At 36.2% G+C, this 22502-nt stretch overlaps 1 protein-coding gene across 6 annotated transcripts; it reads left to right on the forward strand.

Annotated features, from left to right (window-relative positions):
* The first annotated feature begins 1806 nt into the window (after window positions 1-1806).
* On the forward strand, window positions 1807-12417 carry LOC105044053 (uncharacterized). 6 transcript variants are annotated; one of them, XM_073255458.1, is made up of 3 exons: window positions 1807-1980; window positions 3683-4021; window positions 8985-12417. In XM_073255458.1, exon 3 carries the CDS (start codon window positions 9118-9120, stop codon window positions 12172-12174), a length of 3057 nt encoding a protein of 1018 aa, XP_073111559.1. In that variant the 5' UTR covers window positions 1807-1980; window positions 3683-4021; window positions 8985-9117; the 3' UTR covers window positions 12175-12417. The 6 variants fall into 6 exon arrangements, with proteins under 6 accessions (XP_073111559.1, XP_010920136.1, XP_010920135.1 ...); XM_010921834.4 differs by having other exon boundaries at window positions 3705-4021; XM_010921833.4 differs by having other exon boundaries at window positions 3705-3970.
* The last annotated feature ends 10085 nt before the right edge of the window (window positions 12418-22502 follow it).

A 22502-nucleotide genomic window follows, 5' to 3' on the forward strand; every position in this document is an offset into this window, starting at 1 on the left:
TAGATTCGAACATTCAATGAAAACCCAATCCAAGCTTGGTTCAATTTTAAACTAATTGATTTTCATCGGCTCGAAGCTAAGCCACCTATGCAATATTATGTTTCGAGACAATCTAAGATTGTATTGAGTTTGGGTGTGGATCAATTCTGATTGAATTAAAATTAAGTCTTAGATTGATGACTACTCCAAGCTTACTCCAACCTCACTGGTTAAAATTCACAAACTTGAATCTAAGAGCTTGCATCAAGCCCTAGTGTCAACTTGATTTAGGGCATTTTGTAATAATTTCATCCATCCATCAAGCAACTAAAATTTTGAATTAACTATTAGGTGATGCTTCTCTAAAAATTTAGATCTATGTAAGCATAATTTTGCTGTATTTCATACATTCTCTATTATCACTAAATCAAATTATCATGCTATCATAGGTTGAGATTCATGTGTCTCCAACACTCTTAATTATTTTCCTCCATTTCAACTCAACTCCCTTGCAACTCTGCACTTAAGCAAACTATTTCCACCGCTTCGTTAACTCATGTGCATATATATATATATATATATATATATATATATATATATATATATATATATATATATATATATATATATATATTTAAAAAGTAGGTAAAAAAAATAAAGATAATATATAAAATAAATTAGAAAAAATTATCTACTCGAGTTTAAACTTAAAAATAGCTATCCATTTGAGTTTCAAATAAAAACAGCTATCCATTTGAAACATTACTTAAAAGCAATTATCCAAATGAAGATAAAATGATCCTATTGTCCTTACAATTTTAAAGCAATACTATACTATTATAAAGTAGTACTATACTATTATAAAATTAGACTACACTATTATAAAGCAATACTGCATTGTTGTAAAATAATACTATAATAAAAAAATACTATACGATGATAATGTAATACTACCTTATTATAAAGAAATACTGTACTAATATAATATAATAAAGTAATACTATATTATTATAAAATAATACTACACTAATATAATATAATACTATCTTATTATAAAAAAATATTATACTAATATCATACAATAAAGTAATACTATATTATTATAAAGTAATACTACACTAATATAATATAATACTAACTTATTGTAAAGAAATACTATACTATGATAATATAATATCGTAATATTTTAAAAAATATAAGAATATAAGGGTCATTTCAGTCAACATAAATAATTATTTTTAATTTATATTTTAAATAGATAATTATTTTTATTTAAAATTTAAATAAATAATTATTTTTAAATTAAAAATATAATTAAAGATTTATTTTTAATTTTTAATAATATATATAAAAAAATATATCTGATTATGAAACGGCCAAACAGTTTTACCGTATTAGTATATCTCTGTTTGTGACAACACGGTCCAGACACTTGGAACTATTGTAACTCGGATCCGCTGGCACACTGAAAACAGATGGAAAAAGGGGGAAAAAAAAGCATGTCACAGCTGAACGAATTAGTGCGTCTGGTCAACCCGAGAAATCAATCAGCAAACTGCAAACAGACCACCTCAAAAACAACAATATCGGACCGTCCACGTGTCATGAAGGCATCACATCTACACGGTAGCCCCCGCATCCCTCAAAAAGGGACTGGCACTCTGGCAGTCCGTACCGCCGCTGCGGCCGCCGTCGCTTTCACGGTCCAACCGGTCGCCCCTCCGCCTGACGCCACGTCACCATCCGTCCCCCGCGTGCCCCTCGCACGTGCCTCTCCGTGGTAAAAACTTATTAAAATATTCATTAATCAATCAAAACTAAAACAGAACGACGAGGGTGGAGAAGGGGAGAGGGGATTAAGGAAGAGAAGGGGGAGAGAAAGGAGAGAGAAGGTGAGAGGGGTTTTCTCTGGAAAGCGAAGGAAAGAGAGGGGAGGAAGAAGAGCGCGTGACGGCGAACGACGGAGAGAGAAAGACAGTTTAGGGTTTCTTCGAAGCTTGGGTAATTCCGCGCCTCCTCTCGATCTATTCCATATTCTTCCGTTTTTCTTCTAAATTTCTTCCTGTTTTTCGTTACTTCCGGCTCTTGTTATCATTCTTTGGGAGGCTGCGTTTTTCTTTTTTGGTTTTGGATTTCTTTTTATTTTGTTTTCTGCAGTGTGGAGGATGGGGAGACGGAATAGGGGTCTGGATTTTGAACGACATGGCATGAATCTTGACACTTTTTTATCTCTCTCTCTTTCTCTCTCTCTCATTTTTTGGTTTAATTTGTGGTTTGTGAAATTTTTTTTCTTGCCCAATTTATCTACGGAAAGGGTTTTTTTTTAAAATATTTTTATTTTAAATCCCCCCTTTGATTTGTTGAATTTCGGTTTCGTGGTTTTGAGTTTTTCTTGCAAGTTATTAGGGTTTCGAATTAGGGTTTGATCTTAATGTCATGGTTTGGCTTATTTGTCGTTTGAGATGAGTTCGCATGAAATTTTTTATTTTCGATTTCGAATCCAACACTGTATCTTGTCCCAAAAATCTAATACCACAATTTTAATTTCGTTGATGTATCTGATGTATTTGATCGATTTTCTCGTTTTTCTAATTTTTATTACAAGATATATTGCCGACGGAGTTTCTTTAAGGTTGGGGTTGAATTCTGTGCAGTTTGTGTTTTTTTTTCTTTTGTTCAGCGTGTCAACAAGCGATTTTTTTTTTTTAATAAAAAAAACTAGCTAAGCTATGTGTATGTGTTAGAAAAGATTTCACCTTGGTTGTTATGATTTGCTTTGTTGGCTGCTTCATGCTATTTTACAAATATATCGTAGGGTCCTTTGTTGGTGATGATTAGCTGGTCAAGGTTACTGTGTTGATGTTGACCAGTGTTATAGGGTATACCAACTCTCCAACAGTTGATGTGTTGTGCAAGTGTCCTATCCTTGGTTATTCGGCAGTCATTGATGATGTGATGAAACATATTGGAAAACCGTTCGCTGCTGCAGAACATAAACATGACCTGTGTTTTCTTAACAAAAGATTTCTTTGTTATATTTCACCTAACGAAGCCTGTAGTTTCTAAATTTTTGGGCTGGGTTGATCGTTTAGTGCTTACTTATGGCTGCATCAGTTTTGTTCCTTTATTAGCTTTTTGGAACTTCCCCTTCCTTTCCTGCTGAAACGCCACTGTGTGTGTGTGTATTTGTGTGTTATCCTTTTATTTTTATTTTTTGTCATTTTTTTGCTCTCCAGGATTCTTTCTTGGAAAGTTTTTCTGGCCTTTTTTCCTTGATACTTCATTAGTGATTGATTATTGTTCTCATTATCATCCATGTGGTGATGTGTCCTAGTGTACTGAGATAAATAATGTCAAGCGTATTAATAACAACTATTGTCTGTCACATTATTTTCAGAATCAAAAGAATAGAAACTTGATTCAATGTTGTTAAATTGGATTTGGAGGGTTTATGTTTTAATCAGATCTTGGATGAGCTGCTTACTGGGAGTTCAGGAAAATTTCCATAATAAACATTCTGCTTTTGGGTTTTGCAAGTTCGTTGCAATTTACTAAAACAGCATAATTGTGTTGACCATAGGTTGAATATACAGTTCCTTTCTTTTCCCTTCTTCACTAGCGGGGCTTTTTTAAACAATGTTTTTGATGCTTCTGATTTAGAAAATCTTATAGAAGTTTCCCAGTCTCTTTCCTCTGTTTACAGCCGTGACTTCCATTGTACCCAGGTCAGGTGGGCTTGCAAGCAATTCCTGTTGTCAGAAGAGAGATGGTATGTGAAGGTACATGTGCATAGGTGGGGATTTGAAAGTATGGTAGTGATACATAAGATGAATAAGAAGAAATACTATGAGAAGTAACCTTGGAAAATAAAGGGAATAGTAACTGTTGGCATTGTACGAGCAAAATCTCTGGCCATCACACCATGGCAGTCACATCTTCGAAAGCATAGACTCACATCATGGGTGCAGCTTTATGGATGACTTTGATTTGGGTCAGATATGATAAGATGCATACCTGAACCTACTCGGCTTAATGGGTTCAGGTTCTGTTACTTTTTGGTTTTACTTATTGTGGCTGATTTTTTTTCAGATCACCTCACTGGGTTTTAAATGGCTCTTTTTTAGTAAAACTATCCATGTTATTTTTCTACATATAACTTCCAGTTTCCTCAGTGGATAAACCTTGAACTATTAAGTTTGTCAGTGGAACTTTCTAATTTTCCTTTCTTCCCCCCTGCTTGAGCAGTTTTTTCTTCTAGTAGGAATTAAGATTTTGATTATCTTGAACCTGATGATATGCAAGTCCAATGCTAGTGGACTACACACGCACATGCTAAGCTGGTAGATGATATTGCTGGCATGAGGTGTATCTTTTAACACATTAATAAGTTATTGCTATGTAATTTTTTTGCATGCATCATGAAATTTGTTTTACATTTATTTATTTTTTAATGGTCAGCATGTTGGTTTGATGATGACTCATATAAGCTTATTGGATCCAATTTTGATATCAAACTTCAGAATGCTTGATAACATGAATATTTGACTGTAGGCAGTTAGAGTGTCCTTATTTTTTAAGTTCTTTTTTTTTTTGTGTGTGTGTGTGTGTGTTGGGGGCCAGGGTTGGGGTTTAACACACAGATATGTTTGGGAAACATGCCATTGGGCAGAAGGACAGCGTGTCAGACATGCATACTTGTCAGAAAAATAATTTAGGGTTGATTTAATATCAAAACGAGAATTTAAAAATTATTGATTTTCTTTGTGTTATGCAGTAATATAAGGTTGTCTATATTAAAATATTACCAAGACATGCTTGACATATAGTGAAATAATTGGTTCATTTTTTTTAGTTTTTTTTGTCTGGCCATACGTAAATGGAGGATATTTGACTCTCTTAGGAAGACCTATTAATTTTTTAGTTAGGAAGCCATTACGCAGATTGAAGAAAGATGAAATAATCTTTGTTTCAAGGTTGTTTTTTCTAATTTATGCTTTTGTTTATGCATTATAATCTGCAAATTTTGAGATATGTTTGATGCCCTCATCTGCTCATCATCCATTTTTTTATAATTCATTTTACTATCTGATTTTTCCTTTATCATCAGGATGGTGCATTTGACAAGTACTGTGTTTCTGACATAACAATCTCTGGGTTAGGGCTAAGTGGTGTAAGATAGTGTCATTAATCTTTTTGAAGAATGAAAAAAGAGATTGCTAATCGCACATCTAATAAAATGCTCCTACTCTGAAGGTATGACTAATCTAGTGTTAACAAAAGTTATACCTTTCGATTGGTTTTTGTTACTTGATCAATAACCTTGTAAAGTTTTCTTAGTTTGAATCTTTTGGTTTAGAGAATGTTTTCTTTTTGAAGTTTTCCCCCTGAATACTTCTTTAAACAAGTTTCAGATTTTGCACGTTACTTTCACTGAAAAAGAGAGAGAGAGAGAGAGTATTTTCAGTCCCTTTTCCCATTTGAATTTTTGTTAATATGCTGTGGCTGGACAGATCTAATAAAAGGAAACAAAAATATGTAGCAGGAAGATATTTGACTTTCTAACTTCATCATTGTGAAAAATTGGCTGTTCAAACCAGTTTTCCTTAGCCAATTTTCAGAGAGATTGCAAATTGAAAAGAAGTGATTCTAATATTCTGTACTAGCCGATCTGTGGTGCTTTGTGAACATACTGTTTCTGAATCTACTTTGATAGTTTCATTTGTCCAACAATAATTTTATTTTATTTATTGATTTATTTATTTTGAGTGGTACCATTATCACTTTTATGAGTTTTGTAACAATGCTACCAATTCATTTCCAAGTAGGTAATTAATGCCCTTTTTTGCACTCTCTTTTTAGCAGCCTGAGCTGTTGGTACTTGGCTATGTTTTTTTAAGTGAAATTCCAAAGTATGATACTTAGCTGCATTTAATAAATCTGCGCAAGATAATCAAATTCTAAAAATGATCTGCCTCTACTTTGAAATTTTGATTCTATGTTTTTATAAAAAACTATGTCCATATGTCATGGGAAGCTATCTTAAAAATCTCATGCTTGTGCATGGTGGGACTTCCCTCTCCTTACTCAAGAAAAGAAAAATCATATACTTGGGATTAGTGAACCTTCCTGGCTAATGTGGTGTTCCTTTCTGTACATCAACTATGCTATTGATAGTTTGGACTTGGACTTGTTTGAGGTTGCTTATGCATTTTCCAATCATCGTTTTTAAGATAAAAATAATTCTTCATTTCTTTGCAAAATACACTGTGCCATATAACCAAATCATAAGACTTCACATGGTGTATTTTAAATGTCTATCTTTATTAATGTTCAAACCATCTACCCATCATGTCCATGAAGAGCTAATTTACTGGTCATTTCGCTGGCTGTCCAGCAATTAAATTGAGTAATGTTAATGGGTTTTGTACTGTCTGACTATGATGATACTGTACATTCGTCTCGTATATACTTAGTTCCTTTAATCAGATCTGGGTGATGGAAGAGTTTCGAATATGAGCGGCAGAGAAAAGCTCATGAATTTTAAGAAGACAAGCGACCAAACCGGTGTCTTAATATATAGTGCAACATAAAACACAATGTCTATCTACTTTTAGTTGTTGCATTCAATATATATATACATTCATGAATCACAAAGCAATAAATTGTAAACTAGTTATTGAGTTGTAGTTGATTTTTGATAATACATGGGACAACAAATTATGCATGATTGAAGACTGGCGAGGAAGCAGTAGGTATTGGCTGCATGAGCAAAAGTAAGATTTATGTCTCTTATAAACTAGGATTAGATGGCACTGCATGATATAAGTGTTTGAGTATTGACTGTACATTTACAATATGGTACATTGGTCAGAGCCAGGCAGGCGCATGGGGGTAAACAAGCCTCACCACTCCCCCTCCCAAAAACCCCCACACCCCACCAGAGGGAAGGGAAAAAGAAAAAAAAACCTGAAACTGGACCTCCTGGTGCTGCGGTGCAAAAAAAAAAAAATGTTAAAAGTGTTTGGCTATATGGTTAGTAGACTGCTCCTTTTGGTATGAGTTTTGTTACCAGTAGCTTCAAGGATTAAAATTGTGGACATTTGGTGGAGTCTTAGAGGTAATGTGCCCCTACGATCAAGGGAACTAGTTGTCCAGTTGCTTGGTGGGCTGGGGTTGCTTTTTTTCTTGTTTGATAATCTGTGATTTGGGATTTCAAATGAGGGATTCTGTTCTTTGGGCAATAGGGAGGCATTTTCATTTTAAACTTATATATCAGCAGTTATGCATGGAAGGTCTGGATTACATGTAACAATATGCAGAAAAGTCAAAACCACCCATGACACGGCTGGCACCAGGAAATTTGAGTTATGAATTCAAATCTAAGTCGAGTTTGGGATGGAAGAACAAGGAGAGGAGCGAGGTGCTCTATCTCTTTGATCTTTTATGATCTCTTTTTGGAGAAAAATGATTTCAATCCCTCCTTTTTTCTTTTTCATCAAAGAAGATGAATAAAGACAGATAAATTATGTCTTTTTGTTTACATTGATTTTAATATTATATGTTCAAATTTTTTAATTTTGTTTTGTTTTTTCCCTCAATTTTTATTCACCCTAAAGCTTTTTAACTCTGTCATATACCTTGAAATTAGGATATGGAGCAATATCTTCTGTCCTTGGTTCATCTTCTTCCTTTTTTTTTTTTTGAAGTTGCTTGTAACTCCCTCCCTAGACCGTCCCCCTAAAAAATGCACGCATAGGCACGAACGCATGCACACGCACCCACATGCGCGCGCACACAGACAGGCTTTTCATTCTTTGGTAATATATTCTTGTATACAGATACCCCTCTATATGGTGTCATCCTCTAAGGGATTAGTCCATCATTATTTTATCTATATGGCTTTATGTTGTATGGTATAAACTCCAAGACTCCTCTGGTATTGATTATATCTGACTGGGATCTTTACAGAAACTCGCAAACCAACCATGCAAACTTTGCTCATCCTATGTCCATCATTACCTTTTTGCTGTCCCTGTGAACTTAAATCATAGTCCTGTCCAACATTTACACCAGTTGTGAGAAATGAAGAAATTCATTATACATCATCTACTCTTTATCAATGTCGATGTAACATTTTTCTTGATATTTAGAAAAGAAAGGTGTTCTTTGAGTTCTAGGTTCCATAAATGTCAGGAGCCAGGATAATATATGGAAATTTTCTCAGTATTGATGTAGGGCCCTCAATTTGGTGTTAGTTACCCAGGATTCTACTTCAGTGAAATATAACCTGTGGAGATCACGGTTGTTTGCACTGATAGTCTGAAACTTCATTACTTTTGTTACTCCAACATTTATTGCACTTGTTCAAAATAGTACACGAACTATCCTTCTAGGCATGCATGCATGTCTAGGACAAGAAAAACATTTGGGTAACTGATGATGAAGGCAAAGCAGTTGTCATTATATGTGGTTTCAGACAACTATTAACTTTTGAATAACTAATAATCATTGTGTGAATGAAGATTATGGTCATAATTTTAGCTTGTTTGATCCACTGGAAGTGCAGTTTCTGCAGTCAGTGGGTAGACAATTGTTGGTCTTGTAGAGAATTTATGTGCTCAAAGAACTGTCATCTTTTGAAGTATATCAAATGTGAATATTCTTTTGCTTATTTTTTAAATTTAACATACTTTCCAGAACATGTGACAGATGGAGGTATAAGACCCTACATTCTTTAAAAAAAATCCTGTAGCGGCCACTTTCTTCTTGAAACATGATGGCTGGCTTGATGTAGATTTTACATACAACTATGTCAGACATTCTTATAGTTTATGTTTCACTTGAAGTGTCTCGCTTCTAGGAGAATTACTGCATGGTTTAATGTATTACTATTTAAGAAGTTGAATTCTGAAATTCTTAATTTATCAATATGTTCTATCTGTCAAAGATTATTAGAATGATAGGTTATATGATTAGTCAACCAATAATCTTTTTGTTCACTGCAGGAAAAAAGGCCACATCTTCTTGGTCCCAAGTTTCTACCATTGTTTTCTTCTCAACTGTTCTGAGGTCCAACAATTTAATATCAACATGTTGCATGGATGGCATAATTGAAGTTTATAAATGTATTGAGACAATATGACACTTGAAGATTTCTTTACTCTTAATGAGATGAAAAATGGGGTTTCAACTCTTCCAAGAGTTGAAGAACTGATTTCTGCGATGGAAAGGCAGAAAGATTGTGTTGTGAAGAATGCAGGCGATACCACAAGACAGTGGTCAACTGTTGCACACACCTTGGCAGCCACAGAAAATAAGGACTGTCTTAGACGTTTTGTTGAGTTGAATGGGCTCTTCTTTCTCAATCAGTGGTTTCAAGAAGCTTTGAAGTGTGGGAACGATGGTAGTAGTAGTACCATGGAAGAAGTAATACATTCACTACTGGGATCCCTTGAGAGGCTTCCAGTTGACAAGAAAAACTTAACTGCTTATGGAATTTGGGCAACTGCTGAACAACTGCTGGCTCAGAGAAATCCTAGTATAAAGGAGAGGGTGAGGAATTTGCTTGATAAGTGGAATAGTGGAATGGTTAATGATGTTGGCCAAGATATGGAGAATGGTGGCACATGCCAAGATAACCAGCACAAGCCTTCAGCTGATGCAAACACAATTGAAGATGGACACTTACTGCATCCACTTGATATTTCTTCATGCAATTTAGGGCATGAGGAGAGGAATTGCAGGGTAGATTCTGCTGGGGCTGAGTCTCACCTCTCAAATTTTACAAAAATCTCTGACAGTCCCCAGTTGGATATAACCAACGATGTAAAAATTTCCACACCAAATCTGACAATGCCAACCGAATCTCAGAATTCAGCAAATGCAAATGAAGCAGAGATTAGTTCACCACACTCCTGCCATGTGTCTAATTCTTGTCAGGACAACTTTTCTGTTACAAAAGAGTCTGTCCCAGCAGTGGGAATGGCTTCTGCTGACTTATGCAGTTCTTCTGTGGTCTGGGGAAAGGCTGCTGATAAACAGTCTGAAGTTTCAAAACTAAAAGATGTTGATAGTGTGAAAGAGATGGAGGTGGATGTTGTGGTGAATATGACAGAAGTTGACCAGCGTAAATCTAGTCAAAAAGAAAATTGCAATGCACCGACATCTTCTGGTGTATCTGCGCCTTTATCTGCACAGAAGATGGAGTCCACCATATCGTGCAATTTTTATCCCAGGGAGAGCAAGTGTTGTGTATCAAAGGCTTCAGAGCCTCAGCCAACCAATAAGGGCACTGATTGCAGGTTGCCAAAGTATTTTAGTACCACAAAGGAGCTCAATTCTGTTGCTTATGTTGCTATGGGTTCTCAAGATTTGCCCAGCAGTATGTGTGAACTAAGTAAAATAGATGGTTCTGAGAATTCTTTCCAAAGGAAAGAAGCTGTGGAAAGTGATAGCGGCATTAATGAGCATTGCAATGAAGCAAAATTGAAGGTGAGTGAGGGAGTGAATCTTGTGATCCCCAGTAGTTCTTCTAAAAAGGTAAGCATGAAGGTAACTGGTGAGATGGACAGGAGGTCAGAAATGGAATTTGAATGTGGGGAGATTGATGCCTTGGAAGTTGCACGGCAAGTTGCTCTGGAAGTGGAGCGCGAAGTTGTTGACTACAGGGAACCATTCTGTAGCTCTTCTCCTGAGATAGATTCAGGGGAGAGAGTGGAAACCTGTAGCCCTGAGTTGGTAGAAGGCAAGCAGGATCGGCCAACAATTGAAGAACTAAACCAGAATGAGTCACCAACTGGGAAGGATCTTTCTGATAGTTCCTCTTCTCTGAAGGATGATAATTCAGAAATTCTAGCACAAAGTGGCATTGATACTGAGAGAAATGAGCAAGATATCAAACCTGAGCTGACCACAGTTGCTCAAGAAGTAGACTTTAAGATTGGCAAGAACGTATGGGACTTCGATCTGAATGAAGATGTCTGCACTGAGGATGATCACCCAATAAACTCCACTCTTAACAGTCAAGTCAACCTGTCTGCACCTAAAGCTGTTGTTGCTGCTTCAAAAGGAGCTCCAGAATTGCCAGTTAGCCCATCTTGCTTTGAAGGTGAATTGGGTTGGAGGGGTTCTGCTGCCACGAGTGCTTTTCGCCCAGCATATCCTCGAAGAACTCCAGACGCTGAGATGAATTTAGGTCCAAAAAACAGAACAAGCCTCTCTGAGATAGACCTGAATGTGGCTGAGAGTGAGGATAATGTGGCAGTTGATCTAGCATCTGTAAAAGAAGTACCTCATCTATCTGGCTTTCCTTCTGGGGAATCTTCTATGGAGATTAGTTCAAGAAGGGTAGAGAGGCTCAAGCTGGATCTTAATCGTCTGGGAGATGAGGATATGTCACCACATCCATCATCGTTTTGGAACCTTCATCACCAGAATGGAGATCAAAGCCTGTCTGCTGCTTCATCCTCGAGGCAGCTTTCCATGAAAGATTTTGACTTAAATGACAACCCATCTTTATTCGATATTGGTGGCTCTCATAACCCGAATAAGCCTTCTTTCAAAGCCTCGGGCATGTCTGGAAGCGTCGAGCTTGATGATCCTGTTGTTACAATTATGGGATCAAGGATGGCTGCGGAAAAGAAGGATTATGGGAACCAAACTCAGCAGTCATACTTGGGGAATGTACTGAGTTTAGAGCCTGCTGTCTCTGCCCGACAAATGCTGCCTTACGCTCACATGCCACCGCCAGCTTATCGGTATACTGGGCTTGGCACCGGTCCTGCCTTGCCTTACCCTCCAGCACTATACGGACCTAACAGCGTCCCGTACATGGTAGATTCAAGAGGGGCTCCTGTTGTACCACAAATAATTGGTTCGGCAGGACTGAGCGGTGCACCTTCTGCCACGCCCCCATTTCTTACGAGCGTGCATGGCACACCCAGGAGTTCCAAGGGAACTGGTTCTTCCCAATCCGGTGTGGATTTGAATTCGGCCATGACGCTTATGGACAGCGGGAACAGGGAACCGGGGGGGTTTAGGCAGTTGGTTGTGCAAGGGCACGATGGTTTAACGGAAGAGCAGACTAGGTCTGCCGCACAGCTTGCAAGCTCAGGGATGACCCTGAAACGCAAGGAGCCAGACTGTGGGAGGGATCCTTGTACTTTGGGTTACAAACAGGTGACGTCGTGGCGATAGCCTAATCTCTGAGGCCAGCGGAGTTGTTTTGCTTAGTTCCCTTGGTGCTGGAGGTGCCATGGTGATCAGAAGAATTGCTATGTACTTGATTGGCCCCTTGAAGATAAGTTGACCGATTCACCGGGTGGGAATGGCTTCAGGAAAAGTAAAATTGAATAATGCTGGTCATAGGTGATGAAATTTGATTGCTGGAGGAAAAAGGTATTATTGTTTCATATTGGTTTTATCCTTTGTTTTCTGTCATGTAGGCAACTGCTCCTGGGATCGTGTCTCTCTACGCTCCTCGGTTAATTTAACAAAGTCAGGGAGGTAAAAGCCTTCATGATGTTCATACCCAAAGGAGAGAGAGAGAAAAAAAAAAAGGGCCTTAATGATGTAGTTTGTGTGTTATGCGATCATCGTGATTGTGTGGCTCTCGCACGACTATCACACGTCATGTACTGTGTGCGGCCAACGTAATATCGACAGATAGTCGTAGCTGCAAAAATGAACTTCTTTGATGCGGTGACTTGTGTCTGAAATATAGTATGTGTTAAAATTATTATATGAAATGAGTTAATTAACAAGTTTGTTCCAGGGTTAGAGATTATTAAGGTTGGGGTAGGTTATAATTGGCTTTCAACGCCCCTTTGTGAGCTACAGCTTAGAAAAATGACAGGGTTATGGTTTGGTGAGTCTGCCAACTATTATAAAGCCTTGTTAAGGCCACTAAAATCGGCGGAACCTAGGAGGTCGTCTATAAAAGGGAGGGCCGCTCTCTCTTCATCACGGCCATCCGACTTTGTAGGCTACTTCATTCTTTTTTCTTCCTTTCTTTTTCTCTCTCTCTCTCTCCCTCCCTCACAGTTGAGCCATCCAATCTATTACTTTTCTGATTTTGCCTTCTTTATTGAGCTTATATGGCTTTGATTCTTGGCAGAGCTGGTCCTGACATTGTTTTGTTCAGATCTGAGGTTAAATGAAAAAAATGAGATATTTTTTTATTAAAAATTAATATATTTTAAATATTAATTATTATCGAAAATAAATTTTTTATAGATAAGATCGTTCAGCAATATATCAAATCTATTATTAATTTATTTAATTATTTTTTATTATAATATTATAAAAAAATATTTTTGTATCTCATTAGAAATCAATGTATGGTCTGGGGTGGTCGTCCAGTTCAATTGAACTGCCTCAAGGACGGTCTTGATTCTCAGTAAACAATCATCACAAATAGCCTGAGATTTAATCTCCCCTCTTTCATAAATTTCTGGTTTTTCCATTATTTTGTGAAGTCGACCAATGTCATGCATTACTAATGTTCGCGCCTCTGGCCAAGTCCTTCTGTACATCTATATTTGCTTTGGTTTGCTGCCGGCCGTGACCAGATTGTGGTTGTCCCATAGCATTGGATTTGGCCCTGCTCTTTCTCCCTATTTCGTGTACTATCGGTCGCCGTTTTGTCGACATTGGACGATGGCCCTTCCATCATGGAAGGTCGCCTCCACCATAAAGTCGTCATGGAAGGTCGCCTCCACTGCAATGATTCCTCTTCCTCTGTTTTGAACTAAAGAGGAAACCCTAAGTCAACTCCTAATTCATCATATCCCACATCCTCTCTCTCTCTACTGGCTTTTTCTCTCTATTGTATCGTAACAAAAAGTAACGTAGCCTCTATCTGCGACAAATGGATCAGTTTATAGAGTTGCCATTATGACACTCCGTGGAGAGGAGAGGCTCGAGTATATTGGGCTCGACTACGATCCAGACGTCATCTCTCACATTGCAGACCATGACATTGCGGTCATTAAAATAACAGTCACTGATCATGACGAAGCACTCATTGTCGGTGGAGAACGGATTCGAGGACAAGACAACGCGCCATGGGTAAACATTGGAGTACTTATTAAGACCCTTCATGCAGGATTCTCCATATCTTTTGCTTAGAAAGTTATCATAGTCCGAAGAGAACTCGAAGGAGGACAGGTAGCAAAAATCGTTGGTAGGAGGGAGCTGGATTCAACCCCCAGTGATGGGATTCAACAATGATATGGCTACATCAGGGGCGGAGACATCAAGTAGGACCAGCCAGCCATAGGAGGTAGTGAGGATTATTTTGTTGATGAGCTCAAAAATGAAGACGGTATGTACCTTGTTGTTGGAGAGGCTGAACGTGTGATGGCCATTGCTGGCGGCATCGCACGACCGCATCAGAAAGGGGATGTATAAATTTTGAATCGCACTTTACAACAAGATAGCATGCTTGACTCGTGGTTTTTGTTTGTGTGATTGCAGGGATCTTGTAATAATATGTATCCATCCATAATATTTTTCCTTATTAGTATGATCCTATGTCATCATATATTATTTTCCTTCATCAGTGTGATCCTATTAGAGTGATTTTAGGGATCACGTAATAACATGTATTAGCCATAATATTTTTCATTATTAGTGTGATCTTGTATTAGTTTTTGTTTTTGTTTTTTGTTTTTCATTTTTTTTTTTTTTGTATAAAGTCTGTACACTGGTATATATATTGAGATGTACCAAATATGATGAAAAAGAAATATAAAATTCTTTCTTTCTCTCTTTTGTTTTTTTCTTTTCTACAAATATTTTAACATGGTATTACCGATCACCTAATCTGCCATAGTGCTTTCTCTACCTGGATTTCCCAATATGTCTTACACTGATGACAACTTTTTATGAATTGGGATCCGTCTCTTCAAATCTAGATTTGAAGTTTGGAATGCATTTAAGGCGCTTTATTGTATCATGAAACCTTGATCTGGCAAAGGGATCAAGCGACTTAGAGCTAATAATGTTGCTAAGCTAGTTCTCTTGTAATATGACTGCATACTTGCAGGAAAATTGTAATCATGAGCTCCAGTTCACATGATCTTGAACCCAACATCAAAACAATATTCACTGTAAGAAATCATAGGATCTACAATATTATTTTTGTCATAGTTTTTAAAAATACTAGAGAAGTCAGTTTATCCCATATTTATAACAAATTGCCAAATATTACTTTGTAGCTTGTCTTTATCATATAATCTACAACATTATCCAAGTGACACTTTAAAAAAAAAATATGGGTAAATAAAATTTTGTTCCGCATTTATGACTCATCTACATTATAGAACTTGTGACATTATTTTAGCAACATTTTTAAGAAAATCCAAAAAATAATATTTTATCCTACATTTATAGTTAATTATCAAGTATTACTTTGTAGCTCATCTTTATTTTTCTTACCTATAGGTTAGAAAAACTTTCTTAAGATATGATTTGCTAACACAAGATAAAAATGCTAACTAAGAGTGTATTCTGATGTTGAATTTAATGCGATTCCAGATAAGGATATGAGAGATTGATTTGGTAAAGGGTCTTGACCATAGATCCAACCAGATTTTGCATTAAAATATATTAAAAACTATAAATTAGTTGAATAATTTGTATGACATAAAAGTATTAAAAATTTGTACATTTCGTTTTCCTTTTACTCTTAATTGTAGCACAAATAAAACAATCTATATTTTAAAGAACTTATAAGAAAAAAATACATACAAATATGGGAATATGTTGCAGTTATTTATATTTTTTAAATACCTTAAACAAAATTATTTTGAAAATATCATAATGAATAGAGTGAAGTTATTTGATTTTTTATTTTTAACAGAGGGAAAAGGTTAGAATTTTTCATAACTTACAAAAGTTATATAATAAAAATTGAAGGTTACAGAGTATAAGATATTTTTTGTAGACCCGAGCCTTTGATATTACATTTGGTCCGGTCACTTCACTCTGGAAAAGAATCTTTTTTTGCCTCTAGAACCTATAAACTTAAAATATACTCAACAATGCCCAAGCGTGCAAAAGAAATGCATAGTATAACATCATGATGGAACTTAGGATACCTATAGTTTTCTTCTATCACAAAAATAAAAAGAAGAGGAAGAAGAAACAGTCGAGTCTGGAGAAGAATGGCCAAGGCCACATAGTTGATATTCAGAGTACCTATACCTCACACTTTTCACCTTGAGGGTTCGCTTGTATCTTTCATGCGAAAGGTTGATTGATCTTTTTTCATGACGTTAGCCAGCCATTGGATCATGCTTTGAATAGCACCCAAAGTATAATGCCAGCTTCTTCAAAATCCGTGTGGCTCACTATCTCACTCCTTTCCATCAACCCACATGTAGTCATCCTCCCAGAATTTTCATCTTGGAGATTCAATATATAAATTAAAATAAATAAATAAAAATAAATATAATAAGATTACATTAATTGAAAATGAGAGAGAAAGAAAAGAGGAAAAAAAATAAGAGAAAGAATTCAAATCTGAGATGTGAGGGATAGAGGGTAGGGGTTCAAACCACTTAGCTAACTAAGATTTTTTATTTTATGAGGGTTTAAATATATATATATATATATATATATATATATATATATATATATATATATATATATATATATATATATATATATATATATATATAAAAGAGAAAGAATTCAAATATGGGATGTGAGGGATGGAGGGCAGGGGTTCAAATACAGATTTTTTATTTTATGAGGGTTCAAATATATATATATAATTTTTTAGATAATATTTACAAATCCTAAATATATTGCACCAAAACTTGGGGGTTCAATTGAACCCCCAAGCCAGGCTCCGCCCATGCTCCAGATGGTCTCGTCTCATCTTTTATGTAATGCCACACTTGTTTGTTCGCAAATTTGGCTTTTTGGGTGAGTAAGCTAGGACCGAACTCTGGGACTGGCGAGCTAGCTGACTTTCAAGAAAAAGCCAGCTTTCAGGTGAAGTGAGAAAGATAAGCATGTGGGTTCCAGGGTCGATCCTAGCCTTCCCACTACAAAAAAAGAAAAGGAGAGCGACAAGACCATGGAAGGTAATCCTCACTACACCAGGGTTTGTGCCTGCAATGAAGGATGGTAAAACCAGTGATCTCATCTTTACCCTCTTAGCTCTTGTTAATGATTTACATTTTGAATAGCACTTTACAATATTTTGTCATTGTTAGTTTATACCATACTCGATCACATGATCACGTAATATTTTTCTTTATTAGCATGATCTTATATCAGTATATATTATTTTTTTTATTAGGATAATTTTGTTAGAGTGATTTTAAGAATTACATAACAATCTAAACCACTCCTAATATATTTTCTTTGTTAGCATGATCCTATATTAGCTTCTGTTATTTTTCTTATATGGAGTAGTGTATATACTATTATGCCTGTGTTGAGATGTACTGGATGCAATGGAAAGTCCTCTCTCTTTTTTTAGCATTTTTTATTTACTCAACAATATCTCAAAAATATTTAATATTTTTTTGTATATTTGAGTGCAAATAAATAGTAAATTTTAGAACTAAGATTTTTGTTGGTGCCATATCCTAATCCATAGTAGAAGGGCAAAAACTACTTAGATAGTAGCACATGGCGGTGCCATGAGTTGAATAATAATATGCAGTAAGATGCTCTAAAAATAATTATTAAAATATCAGATTTGAACTTTTCATAAAATATTTTAATAAATATGAAATATCTTAACATATTTCAAAAGAGTATATTTTCTAATGCGAAAAACCTTTTGACTATAATAAATCATAATTTAACAAAATAGATTGCTGTCATGATCGATGGTAATTCTTAACTAATTGATGGATCAATAAGTGGCAACTATCAAGGATTCTACGATTTCTTGTAGTGATTGCTAAGAGTTAAAATCAATATTTTTTAGAGGTTCATCAATAAAACAATTGCTAAAATTATGTTGAATCGAAGTAATTCATATCTAGAAATGCATATCTGGGAAGTATCTAAAAAGTAACTAGTATGTTTTGTATACTCGAGTACTAATAAATAGTAAATTTAAGAAAAACTAAGATATTTGTTAACATCATATCCTAACCCATAGTAGAAGGGCAAAGACAAGTGAGATAGTAGTCCCATAACAGTGCCATGAGTTGAATAATAATGTACAGTAAGATGCTTTAACCTCAGTAATGAGAATAGACCGATTGAATGGCGCAAAAGGACCAACTGGAGTCAAAGTTTGGATAGAAGGCCTCTGTACATCACAATCTCAATCAACAGCATAATAACAGAGATGATGCCATTGGATCGGCTTAAGGACACAGTCCAAAACCAACATTAACCATATGCTTGTTAAGAGAGGGACAATAATGAAACAAGCAAAAAAAAAAGAGAAAAGAATAAGAGCGTATAATATTTATATGGTTCCATCTATTGATGTACGTCCACAAACAGAACGTGCAAAAATTCTATCATAAAAATTGAAGATGACGGAGTATAAGATTTCATTTACAGACCCTAGCCTCTGATACTATATTTGTTCCAATCACTTAACTTTGGGAAAGAATGTTTTTTGCCTCTAAAACTTGTAAACTTAACATACGCTCAACAATGCCCAAGTGTGCAAAAGAAAAGCACAGGACAACATCATGATGGAACCTATGATACCTACAATTTTCTTCCATCAAAAAAATAAAGGAAAGAAGAAGAAGAAGAAGCAGTCGAGCCTGAAGAAAAATGACCAAGGCCATATTGTTGATGTTCAGAATACCTATATCTTACACTTTTCCCCTTAAGGGTTCGGGTTGTATCTTTCAGGCAAAAGGTTGACCGATGCTCTTTCACGACTTCAGCTATTGGATCATGCTTGGAATAGCTCCCAAAATATCTCCGGTGCGTAGCGATAACTACGCATGTTAAAGTCCCGAAAGTTGAACTCCCACGCATAACAGAAGGCACCATGGGTGCCGAGGTCGGGGAGGTTACTGCTGGCATCGAAGAGGGTGAGGCCGATCTGGATGAGGTAGAGGTGGTCGACGTTGGATCGACCTGAGAAGAATGTAGAATTCTTCTACAGAGAGGAGAAAGTGAGGCCTCTGCGAGCAGTAGATGAAATCGGGGAATTCGGTGTCGATTGCCGCAAAGCGGTATTGCTGGAGAAGAGCATGGATCAAAAAGAACTCGTCGTCAAGATTGTATGCCCACACGGAACTCCATCTCTCTGTTGCTTTGCTCGTTTGATTGGAATGATTCTATCTTCGTCCTCTATAAGACATAATCACATGCTCATCGGATTGTACAATGCATGCACGCGTTAGCTATTTGTGTACGTCCATCCGTGTGTGATGGAGAAGCAAATCAGCACACTGGTTCAATTCCCACTGAAGGTGATAACTATCAAGGATTCTATGATTTCTTATAGTGAGTGACAAGAATTAAAATTAATATTTGGTTGAGGTTCACCAATAGAGCAATTGCTAAAAAATTATGCTTAAAAGCAATTCATATCTAGGAATGCCTGTCTAGAATCTCAAAAATATCTATCATTTTTCCGTTTACTCGAGTATAAATAAATAATAAATTTAAGAACTAAGATTTTAGTTCATACCATATCCTAATCCATAGCAAAAGGGCAAAGGTACTAGTTAGACAGCAATGAACATATGATAATGCTACGAGTTGAATAATAATGTATGGTAAGATGCTTTAACCTCAATAACGAGAATAGATTGCGAACGGCACTAGCTAGGCTACCAACCGAAGTCAAAGTGTTGGATATAAGGCTTGGATACATCACAATCCCCATCAAGAACATCACGACAGCGATAATGCCATGGGACTGGGCTTGATGATACAAGAAGAAATAAGTAGGAAAAAAAAAAAAGAAAAAAAATAAAAATGCATAATATTTACGTGGTTCAGTCTCTTAACCTATGTCCACGGACAAAACGTGCAAAAATTTTATGATAAAAATTGAAGATTCAGAGTACAATATTTCTTCACAAATCCTAGCCTCTAATACCACATTCGTCTCACTCACTTCACCATAGGAAAGAATCATTTTTGCCTCTAGAACCTGTAAATTTAATATATACTCAACAATGCCCAAGAGTGCAAAAGAAATGCACGGGATGACATCATGACGGAACCTAGGCTACCTATGGGTTTTCTTCCACAAAAAAATAAAGAGAAGAAGAAGAAGAAGAAGCAGTCGAGCCTGAAGAAGAACAATCAAGGCCACATTGTTGATATTCAGAATGCCTATACCTTACACTTTTCACCTTAATGTCACCTCATGGAGCAACATGCAATCCGTGCAATACCCCTGCATGCGTGGTCACATCAGCATGGACAAAGAACCTGTTCCTCATCTCCAAGAAGGTCTGAGATGCAAGGACGCTATTGGAGCAGGTTGGAGCCTGGTCGATGAGGAGTCCCCACATCCAAAACAACATTCGACATTCTAGCAACCTGCTGCAATCCTCCATGTAGTCCATGGCAATACCTCATGATGGTCTTTATATCGAATAGCCTCTTGCCTAAAAAAAGCATCAAGAGATGCAAGAAATCCTCCTTCCTTTCTGGCGAAGGGCGACCAGTCAGAATCTTGATCAAGTATCCGAAGTCATAGGTTCCGGTGAAGGTGACCCACTCGACGTCGGAGCTGTTAGGAATATTATTTCCCACGAGAACCAACTGCAATGTAATTAAACTAACAAACAGATGCAAAATAAATTAATATTTAATTAATCTAATACAAATAGAGGATAAATATTAAAATTATCCTAGTTTACAAATCGGAGGCATGTAGTGTACTGTCTTAATAAGATGATTCCCGACCCTCGTGCAGGATCTATCTCAAGTAATCCACCCTAAGATACGACCAGAAGACCTTCCCAGCAAGCACGATTGTGGAGAGGAAGACAGAGCTCCGACCCACTGATGAAAGATCAAAAATGAAGGAAGAAAATCAAGATTGAAAGAGGTAGAGATAGTAATTATTTTTATTATAAAATTCTTTCGCCACAAGGCTAATTTATAGGCTCACAGACGAGATAGTCAAACGACAATCTCGTAACCAATCGAGATAGACGGAAATAGATTAACGAATCTTGGTTATGCAAAATAGATGGAAACTACGTAATAAATCTCAGTTAGACGAAATCAATGGAAATAATTTAACAAATCCCATGCTTATCGAAAACAAAACATTCGGAGAATATTTTAAAAAGAAATATATAAATTAGAAAAAAAGAAAATATAGGCCCCGCCACACTGAAGATGCGGGCGCAGTGCAATTGCGCACATGCGAGTTGAGCCGGGTCGGGCTGCGTGCACATGTTCATAAGCCCAAGAAAAAAGACTTCAAGATGAAGCCCTTTCCAATTCTTCCTTTTTCCAATATGGGACTAAATATTATGAAAGTTTAGAGGTTAGGTTGGAAAGTGAACGGAGAAAATTTTGAGTTTTCAAGGTTCCTTCAAAACCAACAATCTCCCTCAAAACTCAATATTTTTAAAATATTAATTAATAATATAAATAATTTTCTTGCTGGGTATAAATATTATGTAATAGGTGAAGTATCTATCAAGACTTAACTTCACTTAGTGTTAATAATATCAATCTAAAGGAAATACAATGAATCAGATCTTGAATTACGTTTTTTGACTCAGATTTTTACTATTACACAATACAGAAGCTCATATCACAGGATTGTACATTAATGGCCGTGTGCAGGTATCTTAATTAGTGCAGGTATCTTAATTATTTCATTAGAGTTTTTAGAGATTGCCTATATCTCTAGCCACGGCCAAGCACAGATACGCTCATATGGGTGAGCCCCTCCAGAGATATGTGTAGTATCATATCTCGAGGAATATCTCTTGGATCCCATTCAGAGATAAACTCTTCCTAACCACTACATAGGAGTACTAATCACCATAAGGATGGACTGAAGTTTATAACTCCTATATTAAATAAATCACATGTGCTCCTTGACCAATCTAATCAGCTTGTTATTACCACATTGAATCATCTTCAAGAGATCTTCTATCACAGAGGTTGGATTTTCACTACTGGAAGGTCCTTTATAGGCTAAGCCCATCCCCCTCGATGACTCTAGAACTTTAGTCCTATTTAAACCTTTTGTAAGGTAATCTGCTAGATTAAAATTCATTGTAACATGATTTAAAAAGATTATTTGAAGTTTCTCTTTTCTTTTTACAAACTTTTATCTTAGTTTAATATATCTGTTTATTTTAGTATTCACAAATTTTCTTTTATAGAAATCTATTGCAGCTCTAGAATCACAGTAAACTGATATTGGAGGAATAGAAGAACATACTAAAGGAATCTCAAATAAAAATTTTTTTAGTTATTCAGCTCCAGAATAGGTAGAGTCAACAGCAATAAGTTCAGCTTCCATAATACTTTTAGCTAAAATTATTTGTTTGGAAGATTGCCAAGAGACAGCACGTCTTCGTAGAAGAAATGCATAG

Source organism: Elaeis guineensis, chromosome 4, assembly GCF_000442705.2.
Source record: "Elaeis guineensis isolate ETL-2024a chromosome 4, EG11, whole genome shotgun sequence".
NCBI classification, from domain to species: Eukaryota; Viridiplantae; Streptophyta; class Magnoliopsida; order Arecales; family Arecaceae; genus Elaeis; species Elaeis guineensis.

What these genes read in the sequence shown, in the direction of transcription:
- LOC105044053 (XM_073255458.1), top strand. Translation starts at nt 9,118, where the DNA reads ATGACACTTGAAGATTTCTTTACTCTTAATGAGATGAAAAATGGGGTT.